This window comes from Hypanus sabinus, chromosome 3 (assembly GCF_030144855.1).
Source record: "Hypanus sabinus isolate sHypSab1 chromosome 3, sHypSab1.hap1, whole genome shotgun sequence".
NCBI lineage: Eukaryota > Metazoa > Chordata > Chondrichthyes > Myliobatiformes > Dasyatidae > Hypanus > Hypanus sabinus.
Window position 1 is genome coordinate 94,707,161 of NC_082708.1, and position 15,435 is coordinate 94,722,595.

The following is a 15,435-nucleotide window of genomic DNA, read 5'->3' on the forward strand; positions in this document are numbered from 1 at the left end:
TAATCGGTCCTACCTTCACTCCTGTCATCCTTTTGTTCTTCACATAATTGAAGAATACCTTGGGGTTTTTCTTTATCCTACTCGCCAAGGCCTTCTCATGCCCCCTTCTTGCTCTTCTCAGCCCCTTCTTAAGCTCCTTTCTTGCTACCCTATATTCCTCAATAGATCCATCTGATCCTTGCTTTCTAAACCTCGTGTCTGCTGCCTTCTTCCACCTGACTAGATTTTCCACTTCACTTGTCACCCATGGTTCCTTCACCCCACCATTCTTTATCTTCCTCACCAGGACAAATTTATCCCTAACATCCTTCAAGATATCCCTAAACATTGACCACATGTCCATAGTACATTTCCCTGCAAAAACATCATCCCAATTCACACCCGCAACTTCTAACCTTATAGCCTCATAATTTGCCCTTCCCCCAATTAAAAATTTTCCTGTCCTCTCTGATTCTATCCTTTTCCATGATAATGCTAAAGGTCATGGAGCAGTGGTCACTGTCCCCCAGATGCTCACCCATTGAGAGATCTGTGACCTGACCCAGTTCATTACCTAATACTAGATCTAGTATGGCATTCCCCCTAGTCCGCCTGTCAGCATACTGTAACAGGACATCCTGGACACACTTAACAAACTCTGACCCATCAAAACCCTTGGAACTAATCAAGTGCCAATCAATATTAGGGAAGTTAAAGTCACCCATGATAGCAACCCTGTTATTTTTGCACCTTCCAAAATCTGCCTCCCAATCTGCTCCTCGGTATCTCTGCTGCTACCAGGGGGCCTGTAGAATACCCCCAGTAGAGTAACTGCTCCCTTCCTTTTCCTGACTTCCACCCATACTGACTCAAAAGAGGATCCTGCTACATTACTCACCCTTTCTGCAGCTGTAATAGTATCCCTGACCAGTAATGCCACCCCTCCTCCCCTTTCCCCCCCTCTCTATCCCTTTTAAAGCACTGAAATCCAGGAATATTGAGAATCCATTCCTGCCCTGGTGCCAGCCAAGTCTCCATAATGGCCACTACATCATAATTCCATGTATGTATCCAAGCTCTCAGTTCATCACCTTTGTTCCTGATGCTTCTTGCATTGAAGTACACACACTTTAGCCCTTCTACCTTACTACCCTTACACCCTTTATTCTGCTCCTCTTTCCTCAAAGCCTCTCTATTTGTTAGATATGGCTTTATTCCATGCACTTCTTTCACTGCTCTATCGCTACGGGTCCCTTCCCCCTTGCAAATTAGTTTAAACCCTCCTGAACCATGCTAGCAAACCTACCAGCAAGGATATTGCTCCCCCTCGAGTTCAGGTACAACCCATCCAATCTGTACAGGTCCCACCTTCCCCAGAAGAGATCCCAATGGTCCAAAAATCTAAAACCCTGCTCCCTGCAACAACTCCTCAGCCATGCATTCAACTGCCATCTCCTCCAATTCTTACCATCACTATCACGTAGTACTGGCAGCAATCCTGAGAACGCCACCCTTGAGGTCCTGTTCTTCAGCCTTCTGCCTAGTTCCCGAAACTCACACTTCAGGACCTCATCCCTCTTCCTACCTATGTCGTTGGTCCCAACATGCATCACGACTTCTGGTTGCTTTCCCTCTCGTACCAGAATGTCATGCACCCGATCAGAGACATCCTGGACCCTGGCATCCGGGAGGCAACAAACCATACGGGTTTGCTTCTCATGTCCACAAAATCTCCTGTCTGCTTCCCTGACTATAGAGTCTCCAATGACGACAGCTCTCCTCTTCTCCGTCCTATCCTTCTGCACCACAGGGTCAGACTCAGATGTCAAGGGTAAGTTTTTTACTCAGAGAGTGATGAGTGCGTGGAATGGACAGCTGGCAACAGTGGTGGAGGCGGATACGATAGGGTCTTTTAACAGATTTTTGGATCGGTACATGGAGCTTAGAAAAATAGAGGACTATGGATAAGCCTAGTAATTTCTAAGGTAGGGACATGTTCGGCACAACCTTGTGGGCCAAAAGGCCTGTATGTGCTGTAGCTTTTCTATGTTTCTATGTTAAGAGGAGGTTGTATTGCAGTATAAATCATGGTTTATTGCTACATTGAGGAAGGAAAATATTGAAAATGGTTCTTCAAAGTGAGGTTATTTGGGGGAGGGGTCTCCAAACAAGAAGAGTGATCACTTTGCTAGAGATGTATTATAGACCTCCAAATAGCAACAGATAAGGGAGAGAAATTGCAGGGAAGTGTTAACAGAATAATGTAGCATCATCACAACCCCATGACCTCAAGGAAGTTTCTCATTGCACTTATGTGAACATATATTTGTGCATAAAACAATAAACGTTGATTTTAATAGTATTACGAGTTTTCTACTTTCATAATATTCATTGAGTTCAGACCATAAAGCATAGGAGCAGAATTAAAACACACAGCCCATCGAGTCTGCTCCGCCATTCCAACATGGCTGCTTTGTTATCCCTCTCAACCCCATTCTCTTGCCTTCTCCCCATAACCTTAGTAGCCCTTACTAATCAATGACTAATTGATTTCCATTTTAACTATACCCAATGACATGCTCTCCACAGCTGTCTGGCAGTGAATTAATTACACAGATTCAGCACCCTCCCACCCTCTGGCTAACAAAATCCCTCCTTGCCTCAGTGCTAAAGGGACTTCCTTGTATCCTGAGGCAGCACCCTCTGATCCTAGACTTCCCCACTATTGGAAAAATCCTCTCCTCTCCCACTCTATCAGGCCTTTCAATATTCGATAGGTTTCATTGAGATCCCTTTTAATCCTTCTAACCTCTAGTGAGTACAGGCCCAGCGCCATCAAGCACTCCTCATACTTTAACTCTTTAACTTCTGGGATCATCCTTGTGAGTCTCCCCTGGATCCTTTCATCTATCCTGCCTGTTGTTTCCTCAAAGAATTCCCAACAGGTTTGTCAGGCAGGATTTTCCCTTAAGAAAATCATGCTGACCACCTGTTTAATCTTGTGCCTCCAAGTACCCCGAAACCTCCTCCTTTATAATGCACTCCAACATCTTACAAACAACAGAAGTTGGGCTAACTGACCTTAAATTTTCTGTCTTTTACCTCCCTCCCTTCTTAAAGAGTGGAGTGACATTTGTAATTTTCCAGTCCTCCAACTATTCCAGAACCTAATGACGCGCTTCAAAATCATGACTATTGCCTCCTCAACTTCTTCAACTACCTCTTGCAAAACCCTCTTCCATCTGGTCAGAGTGACTTATTTATCTTCAGTTCTTTCAGATTTCCAAGTACAGTTTGCTTTTCATGCGAAAGCTTAAAAGAAATTGAATTTTTAAAATTTGTCCAGGAGAGCTTTCTGAGTTGGTGTGTAAATGGTCCTACTAGGGAGGAGACAGTTCTAATGCAGGATGCAGTCCAGCAAGTGCAGGGGAGCTTTCTGAAAATAGTGATCATCCGTCTGCAAGCTTTGTTCTGAAGAAGGACAAGGAAGGACTAGAAATTAAGATCTTGACTTTAGGTGAAGTGCCCGTGTCTATTTAATAAGACAAGGACAAGCAAAATTAGATTGGAAGCAAATACTTGCAGGGTATTATGGGTGGCAAGTGGAAAACAAAGAAAGATTAAGTAAGAGTTCAGGGCCAGTATATTCCCCAATGGTGGACGATAAGGCCAATGATCAGAGGATGTTGAGGGTTGGTTAAAGAAAATAGAGATGACGTACACAAGAAATTCTGCAGATGTTTGAAATCCAAGCAAGCCACACAAAATGCAGGAGGAACTCAGCAAGCCAGGCAGCATCTGTGGGATAAAGTACAGTCGACAATTCAGGTGGAGACCCTTCATCAAGACTGGGGAGAAAAAGATGAGGAGGTGGAGGGAGGGGTGGAAGAAGTACAAGGTGATAGGTAATACCGTGAGAGGGAAGGGTGAAGTAAAGAGCTGGGAAGCTGATATGTAAAAGAGTTAAAGGGCTGGAGAAAGGGGAATCTGATAGGAGAGGTTAGAGGACCATGGAAGAAAGGGAAGGGAGAGGAGCACCTGAAGGAGGTGATGGGTGGGATAGGAGATGAGGTGGGAGAGGGAAATGGGAATCACATAAGATGCTGGAGGTATGAGCAGGCCAGGCACCGATTTCTCAAACTTCCAGTGATTCCCCCTACCCCCACCCCCTCACCATTCCCGTTCCCATTTCCCTCTGGTGCTCCTCTTCCCTTCCCTTACTTTCATTCTTCCCCCCACCCCTCCCACCTTTTGCTCTAACTACTCATTCTCTTTCCCCATCCTGATAAAGGGTCTCTGCCCAAAACTTGCTGTTTACTCTTTTCCTGGCAGGATAGGCAACATCCGAGTTCCTCCAGTGTTTCGTGTGTGTTGCTTGAAGAGATACTTTATGGCAGGTTTAGAAAACTAAAGACAAGGTGAGGCCAAGCAATGTTACTTAAAAAAAATAATTACGGGGCAAAGAGAGAGCACAAAATAAAAATTGGCAGACAAACTGAACAAAATTCTCCAAGTGCTATACACCTAGATTAAGGGCAAGAACATAACCAGGGAATGAATAGAGCTCACTGGGGACCAAAGTAACAACCTATATTTTATTCAGAGGAGATCTTAAATAAACTTATAATATTCATTACGCAGCAGGAAATCATAGCTGGAGTATTCAGGATAAGGAAGGTGGAATTTTAAAACAATTTACCATTGAAAAGGAGAAAATATATGTGGGTTTAAAGGAAGATAAATCCCAGGGACCAATGTGATATATGTAAGCCTGCTATGGGAAACAAAGGAGAGATGATTGATATTACTGATTCTATACAAAATATTCTTTTGTTTTGAACAGCACCAGGTCTAACTGGAATTGTTGGTGGAAGACCCAAGGTGTGAGTATGCACAAAAATAAGGAATTCAGGCATGAGACTCGTATCACAAATATACAAAAAGAAATCTGAACTCTAAAAGTTTTTGTCTATTACATTCCAACCCTAATGTGTAGAATACTTAATGTACAGTACTTCCTTTACAGTTTGTTTTTCTCCACTGCTGAGTAATAGTCATTATTATTTTCCAAGTTCTGTTACATTTTCACTTACTTTATTTGGGTAAACATGTTCTTATATTTTTATCATAGAGTATTTCAATGATCTGCCATTCTTGTAGAGTTTGTTTCAGGACTGTAATGCAATTGGAGTTGGGGTGATAAACAAAGAAGAGAACAGTTCTAGCAAGTTATGTTAATCCATGATATCATGTACAGATGTTCCTCATAGCCTCATAATTTTACTCCCTTCAGTTCAGTTACCACTTTCAACCTCTGCAAATTGGATAGATTTTATATGTTTCATCTTTTTTTCACCGCCTATTCTTCCAAAGCATTTATTAAAATTTTTGGGATATAATCCCAAAGGGTTTGTGTTGGCCTCCATTGGTCAGAATTGACCGTGGATTTTGTGTCCTAGCTGTCAAGATACACGAGCCTGGGCTGTACGGGATGGAGAGCAAGCTGTTGCCCATGTAGCGAGCTCCCCCTCTTCATGCACCTGATGAACCCAAAGGAACAGCAGAGACCGATATGGTTTGGTGCCAGAAGCATTGCAGGAGTTTCCAGTCAGCATTGAGCTCAATATAGGACTGCCTTAGGGACTCCATCTCCTGATTTTTCCTTTGAGATTTACACCCGAAGCTTTGCCCATGAGTGTATATAGCTGCAAGGCAGCGGTAGTTTGAGATCAGAGCTTTCCTTCTCCTGGATGAGCTGCTGACCACACCTGACAAGCTCTGTCTGCCCAGAATATAGCATGAACTTTAGTACCTTAGCCTAAGATCATGTACAGTCTTTGATAGAAAGTTATTGGCCCATAAGGTATGCCTCAGCTGATTTCAGTCATGATGTAAGTTTTGAGAATAGTGAGCAGTATCAGGATCTTGGCCAACTTGCATGTCTGAAGGGTGTTGAGACCAGTTATCATTCTCCAGTTGCAAACCAGCTGACTCAGTCCAGAGCAGTGATTGGAGTGCTAGCCTTTGTGACTCTGTTGAAGCTTTAGCTGTTGCTGCTACTATGCTATAGATTTTGAACAAAGATGAGCAGTTCCATAAACTACTTCAATAATTTGGTGGAAACCAATTCTAAATTATCCTTTATTTTGTTTCTAGGTCTGCTGTTCTAAAGCCATTCTTCTTTTTGCACCCAAAGCAGAATGTTACGGTATAGTATTGACGTTAAGAGATTCTGATAAACCCAACAGAGCACATTGTAGTTGCAGTGTTGCTTAATGAAGTATCACACTTGAGATAGGCCTCAGCCATAAAACCAGCAGTTCCCCCAATCTTCACTAGATGTTTCCCAGGGTTATACATGGTTGTAAGTCTTTCAACAAATAAGTATTTAACCTCTTGAGGTACAAGGGTACAAGGTACAGTGAGTGTTTTAAAGATTTAAGAAAAACTTGCTACCCCATCGTCATACCCCAACTAGCAAACGTTATGCATATTCTTTTAAAGTAATTTTCAACAGTTAAAATTCAAGTTCCTCAAGGGAAACGATGAGTGGTAGTTGAGATAAAACATTATCTTGATGGATCGTACTAGACAGTAGGCAACATTAAGCTTGGAGGTATAATAAACAATAAGAGTAATATTCTTAGCAAGAGAATATAAACTGTCTGCAAAGTAATATATTTGGTTACCTCATTAAAATCAAATTATTTAACATTAGTTTAGAAGCAGATTTAAAAGACAATCACAGGCTTGTAACTGGGTAGATGGTGTCCATGGCCCTGCTACCTTGAAACCTATATTGCCTTTAGGAAGAGCTTCTTGTTGGCACTGCTCAAAGACTTTTGTGCCTTCAGTATATGACCCTCAATCGTCCAGACCTCAAGGGTCATAATCCCTAGATTGATGTCTGTTTTACGTGCCAGTGAGGATAAGATGGGATGATTTGCAGATGAGTGCATGGCTGAGGACTTGGTGCAGGGGACTGGTTTTCAGATTTTTCTATCAGGTATGACCTGTACAAAAAGGATGAGATACACACGAACTTGACAATATCCTTGCAGGCAGATTTGCTAGAGCTGTTCGGAAAGGTTTAGTAGGGGATGAGAATCAGAATGATAGGTCAGAGGATGCTGCCGCTAATGTACAGGTAAATGCAGCGTGTGAGGAAATGCAGTCTGTGAGGAAGGAGACAGGCAAAAGGGCAAAATGGCATCAATGGAATAGGTTGAAAATCTCTTTTCAAGCCTCTCAGTTCGGATGCTTTGAGTGTCCCAGGTACTCACATACAATTGACTGCTTCCACCACATTCTACACACCACGCTTTCCGCCATGAGGAGGTACCTGGGGTCCCTACCCTATCCCAGTCACTTCCACAGCTCTGGCATTCTCTATCTGCCGCCTGTCAGCTGCTTTATCCTCTGCCGGATCCACACTTTCAGTCACTGGTTCTTTGACTTTAATTTTCAGCATCTGCATGTTTTCTCTTGTTTGGGTTGTAGCATATTTATTTTAAACAAGAAGAACCAGGAACAAGGGTAATGAGCTTGCTTAAGAGCATGAGTCAGTACATGGAACTACAACGTTGTGGCTGTTACAGAGACTTGGCTGTCACAAGAGCAGGAATGGCAGGATTTCCAGGGTTTAGATATTTCAAAAGGAGCAGGGAATGAGGTAAAAGAGGTGAGGGGAGTGGCATTTGTAATTTTGGATTTGGTGCTAGGCAGTGAACCAGGTCAGGTGTCAGAGCATTTCAGAAACAGTGAGTACAACTCCATGAACTTTATTATAGTCCAGAACATAAGAGATAGGTGTAGGCCACCTGGCCTGTCAAGCCTGCTCCATCATTCAATTAAAATCATGGCATCTCTACCTACCTGCCTTTTCCCCATAACCCTTAATCTCCCTACTATACAAAAATCTATCCAACCTTGTCTTAAATAATTTACTGAGGTAGCCTCCCCTGCTTCATTGGAAAGAGAATTGTTCCTCCTTCTCTCTGTCCTAAACCTACTCCCCCAAATCTTGAGGCTATGTCCGCTGGTTCTAGAATGAAACAACATTCCTGCCTCTATCTTATCTATCCCTTTCATAATTTTGTATATTTCAGTAAGATCTCTTCTCATTCTGAATTTCAGCAAGTACAATCCCAGACGACTCAATCTCTCCTCATAGACTAACCTCCTCATCTCTGGAATCAACCTGGTGCGCCACCTCCAAAGACAGTATATCCTTCCTCAAGTAAGGAGACCAGACTGCACGCAGTACTCCAAGTGCAGCCTCACCAGTACCCTGTACAGTTGCAGCATAACCTCCCTGCTCTTAAATCACTTAACCTCTCCATATCTCTCTGCAGACTCTCAAGTCGTCACTTTTTATTGTCATTTTAACCATAACTGCTGGTACAGTACACAGTAAAAGTGACTCAATGTTTTTCAGGACCATGGTGCTACATAAAACAAAAACTACACTGAACTACGTAAAACAACACAAAAAACTACTCTAGACTACAGACCTACCCAGACCTCCATATCTTCTGCATAATTTGCTTTTCCCCTCAATTTAGTATCATTAGCAAACATACCTGGTCTCCTCTTCCGGATCATTAATGTATATCGTGAACAGTTGCAGGCCCAGCACCAACCCCTGCCGCACACCGCTCACCACTGATTGCCAACCAGAGTAACACCCGTGTATCCCAACTCACTGTTTTCTATTAGTTAAACAATCCTCTGTCCATGCTAATACGTCACCCCCAACTCTATGCATCTCTTACGTCACTCCCAACTCTTATGGATAAGTCTTTTATGCAGCACCTTATCAAATGCCTTCTGGAAATAATGTCCATCTGTTCCCTTCTATCCACTGTGCTTGTTATGTCCTCAGAGACCTCTGGTAAGTTTGTCAAACGGGATCTGCCTTTGCTCAATCCATGCTGCGTCTGTTTGATGGATTCATTTCTTTCCAGATGCCTCACTATTTCTTCTTTAATGATAGCTTCAAGCATTTTCCCAACTGCAGATGTTAAACTAACTAGCCTATAGTTACCTGCCTTTTGCCTACATCCTTTTTTGAACAGTTGCATGACATTCGCCATCTTCCAATCTGCCCAGACCTGCCTAAAATCCAGAGAATTATGGTACATTATCTTTTGCCATTTCTTTCAGTACCCTGGGATGCATTCCATCAGGATCAGGGGACTTGTCTATCTTCATGCCCACAATTTTACTCAGCAGTGCCTTGGTGAGGGATAGGAGCAGCCTGTATGGGAAGGTATTTAAATGTGGGAGGAGGAATTATAGTGGCATTAGTCAGGAACTGGGAAGTGTAAATTGGGATCAGACGTACAATAAAAATGTGAAAGTAGTTTAGTGAGTTCATGCTGTGAGTTTGGATAAGTTTGTCCCACTGAGGTAGGGTAAAGAAACTATGGTTCACAAGAGATGTGGAACATCTAGTCAAAAGAAAAATAGAGGAAAGGAGATTTAGGAAGCAAGGGTCAAACAGGGCTCCAGAGAGTTGCAGGGTAGCTAGGAAGGAGCTGAAGAATGGACAGAGGTAGAAGGTGTTGTGAGAAAGTCTTGGAGAGTAGGATCAATGAAAACCCCAATGATATCTACAGGTCTGTGAAGAGCAGGAGGATGACTAGAATGAAAGTAGGACCAATCAGGGATAGAAGTGGTAACATGTCTGATCTCAAAAAGGTAGGGTAGGTCCATAATGTGTGTTTCAGTATTCACCGGTGAGAGGGTAATGTGTGTTTCCGTATTCACCAATGAGAGGGGCCTTTAACTTTGTGAGGAAGCACGAAACGGGCTGATATGCTGGAACATGTTGATGCTAAGGAAGAGGAAGTGCTGGAACCTTTGAAAAGTATTTGGATAGATAAATCCCCAGGGCAAAATGGGGTGACCTCAGGTTACTAACAGGAAGTGAAGGAAGAGATTGCTGTGCCCCTGACAATGATCTTTATATCCTCATTGGCCAGTGAAGGAACAGAGTAATCTTGGGGTCCGCGTCCATGGATCCCTCAAAATTGCCCTTCAAGTTGATATGGTTGTTAAGAAGGTATATGGTGTGTTATCCTTCATGAATTAGGGTACCGTGTTCTAGATCTGCAAGGTAAAGTTGCAGCACTATACAACTCTGGTAAGACCACACTTGGAATATTGTGTTCGGTTCTGGTCGCTTCATTTTAGGAAGGATGTGGACACTTCAGAGAACGTGCAGAGGAGACTTACCAGGTGCTACCTGAATTAAAAGGCACATCTCCCAAAGATATTTTTAGTGAACTAGGGCTTTTCTCTGGAGTGAAGAAGGATGAGAGGTGACTTGATAGAGGTATAAATGATGATAGTAGGGATAGATGAGTGGATAGCCAGAGACTTTTTCCAAGGGTGGAAATGTCTAATACAAGGATTTACATCCCTATACCACATCCTGGGAAATCTGATCATCTGGCTATCCTCCTGCCTGTATACAGGAAGAGGCTAAAGAGCAAAGTTCCAGAAGTAAGGACAACAAAGAGGTGGTTGGAGAGTCAGATGAGCAGTTATGGGATTGCCTCGAGTCAGTGGACTAGGCCTTGTTCAACCACTCATCAGAGGATCCTAACAAGTATGTCACGGTTGTCACAGACTTTATAAATTCTGTCCTGGTTGAATTTGTCTCCACAAAATCACTTAGTCTTCCCCAACCATAAGCCCTGAATGAACCATGAGCTCCGCAATCTGGTGAGGGCCAGGACAATGGCATTTGGATCCGGTGACCAAGACCTCTGGAAATCCATCTCACATGAGAAGTGGCAATTCCGGATGAAACTAGAATCATAGAAGGATTCTTGACAGCTGTGGCAGGGCTTGTATGCTTTCACCTCCTACAAAGTAAAACCAAGCAACATGTGTGTCAACAAATTTTTGCTTACAGATTAACTTAATGCCTTTTATGCCACTATTACTAACAAAACATGGATTTCGGTCTCAGAGTCCAATGTAAGAACATTCTTCAGGAGAATGAACTCATGGGAACTTCTTTACTCAGAGAGTGGTAGCTGGTAGCTGTGTGGAACGAGCTTCCAGTAGAAGTGGTAGAGGCAGGTTCAGTTTTGTCATTTTAAAAAAATTAGATAGGTATATGGACAGGAAAGGAGTGGAGGGTTATGGGCTGAGTGCAGGTAGGTGGGACTAGGGAGAGTAAGCGTTCGGCACTGACTAGAACAGCTGAGATGGCCTGTTTCCATGCTGTAATTGTTATATGGTTATAAAGCATCCAGCACAGACAGAGCATCTGACCAAGTACTAAAAACCTGTGATAATCAACTGGATGGAGTGTTCACTGATGTCTTTAACCTCTCGCTTAGGCAGTATGAGGTATCAAAAGGAACGTTGTTACCTGCCTCAAAGATTATCATCACAATGGGTGTAAGTACTACTGGACAAAGTACTTTGAGAGGTTGGTGATTAAACATATCAATTCCTGCCTGAGAAGCGACTTGGATATGCTCCAATTGTCTTCCATCACAACAGGTCAACACCATATGCTATTTCATTGGCTTTTCACTCAATTGTGGAACATCTAGACATTGAAGATATATACGTCAGGATGCTCTTCATTGACAACAGTTCTGCATGCAGGACTATGAATCTCTCAAAACTAATCAATGACCTAGCCCTCAGTACCTCCTGGTGCAACTGGATCTCGGATTTCCTTCCTTGCAGACCCCAGTCAGTTTGGATTGGCAGCAACATCTCCTGCACAATCACCACGTAGGCGAGATTGAAGTGGTACCACAACAACAATCACTCACTCAATGTCAACAAAACCAAAGAGCTACAGAAGGAGGAAGCTGGAAGTCCTCATTGAGGATCAGAAGTGGATCAGGTCAGCCATTTTGAAATGATAGTGCTGCGGAATTTAGAGGACCCGTCCTGGGTCCAGTACATAGCTGCATTACAAAAAAGGCACAGCAGCACCTGTACTCTTTGAAGTTTGCAAAGATACAGCATGTCATCTAAAAATTTAACAAGCACATCTATAGATGTGCAGTGGAGAGTTGCATCACGGCTTCTTATAAAAACACTGATGCCCTTGAACAGAAATGCCATCAAAAATAGTAGGTACAACCCAGTTCATCTCAGGTAAAGTCCTCCTCACCAGTGAGCACAAGCAGTGCTGTCACAGGAAAGCAGCATCCATCATCCAGGACCCCCACCATCTAGACCACACTTGCTTCTCACTGCTGCCATTGGAAAAGAGGTACTGGAGCCTCAGGCCCCAAACCATCAGGTTCAGAAACATTTATTCTCCTGAAACATTGGGCCCTTGAACCAGAGGGAATAACCTCACTCACACCATCACTGAACTGTTCCCTCAGCCTATGTTCCTATTCTTCATCTCATGTTCTTGGTATTTATTGCTTATTAGTATTAACTTGTTTTTTCTTTTTGTATTTACATTGTCTTTTGTACATTGTCCATTTTATTTTGTGCAGTTTTATATTGAATCTATTGTATTTCTTTATACTTGCTGTGAATGCCTGCAAGGAAATGGATCTCAGGGTAGTATATGGTGATATACTGTGCTGTGCAAAACTCTTAGGCACCGGAGACTTTTTTTATATATGGTTTCAGATGACATGGCCTCCACAGAGCCCTGATCTCAGTGTCATTGAGGCTGTCTGAGATAATCTGGAGAGACAAAAGCAAACAAGACCACCGAGGTCTGCAGAAGGACTGTGGCAAGTTCACTAAGATGCTTAAACAACCTACCAGCCGATTTTTCTTATAAAACTGCGCAACAGTGTATGTGTACCAAAGAGAATTGATGCAGTTTTGAAGGCAAAGGTGGTCACACCAAATATGGATTTGTTTTTTTTAACTGTTTATTGTTCTTTATAGTGATTATTTTTTATATTTAGGAACATTTAAATATATTATTTTTGTAAGTATCTTTGCTTTACAGAATTTTTTACATGTGTTTAAGACTTTTACACTCAGAGGATTAGGTTCTAAGTGGCAATTAAGAATATGGGATAAAGATAAAAAAACTTCTCTCCAGAATTTCTCTAGACTAGGACAGGCCCAGTACATATGGATAAGAGAAGTTCGCCACCTTTACACTTGTCACAAACAGGACTAATGTCAGGATAAAACTGCGGCAATTTAATTTTAGACATGTGAATCTTAAACTGTAAAAGACAGTGAAGAACACAAAGAGAGGTTGAGTTAACTAACTTAATTGAATCCCAGACCGCATCAGATAAAGAAATATTTAAATCATGCTCCCAAGCAGTTCTAATTTTATCAAAGGGGGCACGCCTCAACGTTATTAATTTATCACGAATAAAAGATATTTTATATGAGGATTGCAGGGTGCCCATTCAGAACAGAGATGCAAAAAGATTTTTTTAGCCAGAGGGTGGTGAATCTATGGAATTTGGTGCCACGGGTGGCAGTGGAGGCTAAGTCATTGGGTGTATTTAAAGCAGAGATTGATAGGTATCTGAGTAGTCAGGGCATCAAAGGTTATGGTGAGAAGGGGGGGGAATGGGACTAAAGGGGAGATTGGATCAGTTCATGATGAAATGGTGGAGCAGACTCAATGGACCAAATGGCCGACTTCTGCTCCTTTGTCTTATGGTCTATACTAACCTTTACCCAATGGACTAATACAAAGAAACAGGTCCACAACATTTTTCTCAGACATCTCAGGAAAATTGGATAATAAAGGGTTAATGAAATGTCTACTTTGAAGGTATCTAAAGAAATGGGTATTAGGTAGATTAAACTTTGCAGACAGTTGTTGAAAAGTCACAAAATGATTATCTGTGAAAAGATCTTCAAAGCACCTAATGCCCTTTCTATTACCAATCATGAAATGCTGAGTCTTGCATAGAAGGTAGGAAAAGATGATGATGTAAGATAGAACTAGAGAAAGAGAAACCATGAAGGCCAATAAATTTTCTAAACTGGGCCCATATTCTCAGAGTATGTCTAATAAGAGGATTAACAATTAGTCTAGGCAAGCGACGAGGAAGTGCAGAAATAGAGATTCCTTAGTAGAGTTCAACTCCATTGCCACCCATTTTGGACAATCAGACTGATTATAAAAAAAGGACCAAAAAGTAAGACAGTGAATATTGGCTGCCCAATAATATAAACAGAAGTTAGGCAAAGCCATACCCCCTTTTTTAGATTTTTGAAGGTAATCTTTATTAAGCTTAAGGAACCTAATCCTCTGATTGTCCTTTTTGGTACCTTGGATAAGGTAGACATGCATTTGAGTCTTACTAAACGTCGAACATTATCTTTTGCCTCTCTTTTGGCAAGGTGCTTAGTTCTCCTTAGGTGGAAAGATGTTGCCCCACCCACTCATGCTCAATGGCTTCATGATATTATGTCCAGTTTAGACCTTGAAAAAATTCATTACTGACTTCTCAATTTGGACATAAAATTTCAAAAGGTGTGGGGACCTTTTCTTGAATACTTTCACAACACCCCTTTAGATTAAGTTTATTCTTTTTGATCTTTTACTTTCAGCATTTTTCTCTCTAAGTTTTATGGTTTCTTTTTGATGGGAATTACATAATAGTTTTGGTAGTAGGCATTGTTATTCTTTATTTATATTTACAGTTTTGTGGGGTCGAACGCTCTGATTAATTTTTTTTTACATATTGTAATTGTTGGCCTGGAGTTTCATAGTGGGAGGGTGGGAAGGATACTAACTTTATATGATTTTATTCTGTGTGCTGTTTCCTTATTATGAATTATATAACTGATACGCTTATTTTGCACTGTATTAATCTTCACTTTGTTGGTTTTTTGTTTGTAGTTGGTTTGTAGAAATGCATAAAAAATTAATAAAAAAAGACTTTTGCACACCACTATGTGTCCTTTGATAATATATTACTTTGAAATTTGTACTTAATTTTAGAGTAAGTTAAATGGTTGGCATAACATTGTAGGCTGAAGCATTATAGTATGCTCTAATGCCCGATGTTCTATGTCAGGCAGCATCAATGAAAGGAAGTAAACAGTCGCTGTTTTGGGCATTCATCAGGGTCTCCACCCAAAACATTAACTGTTTGAAGAGAAGTACAGTAGTAATGTCAGAGGTAAATTCTTTATACAGAGAATGGTTGGTGCATGGAACGCGCTGCAGGGGTGGTACTAGAAGCATTTAAGAAACCTAAATGATGATAGAAAAATGAAAGCTTATGTAGGAGCCACGGGCTAGGTTAATCTTACAGTAGGTTAAAAGGTTGGCATAGCATTGTAGGCTGAAGCATTATACTATGCTATAATGCCAGATGTTTATGTCAAGCAGCATCTATGGAAGGAAATAAACAGACACTGTTTTGAGCACTCATCTGGGTCTCTACCCAAAACATTAATGTTTGTTAATTTCCATCGATGCTGCCTGACCTGCTAAGTTCTTCCACCATTCTGTCTGTGTTACTC

The 15,435-nt window shown here is 41.7% G+C and overlaps 1 protein-coding gene across 2 annotated transcripts in view; it reads left to right on the forward strand.

The window, feature by feature from the left end:
• LOC132391519 (uncharacterized) overlaps window positions 1-15,435 on the forward strand; it is a 237,636-nt gene that overhangs the window by 190,219 nt on the left and 31,982 nt on the right. For both annotated transcript variants that reach the window (XM_059964806.1, XM_059964807.1), the window contains 2 exons: window positions 4,823-4,862; window positions 6,136-6,187. In XM_059964806.1, coding sequence (XP_059820789.1) covers window positions 4,823-4,862; window positions 6,136-6,187 — 92 coding nt within the window. The remainder of the gene's footprint in view (window positions 1-4,822; window positions 4,863-6,135; window positions 6,188-15,435) is intronic.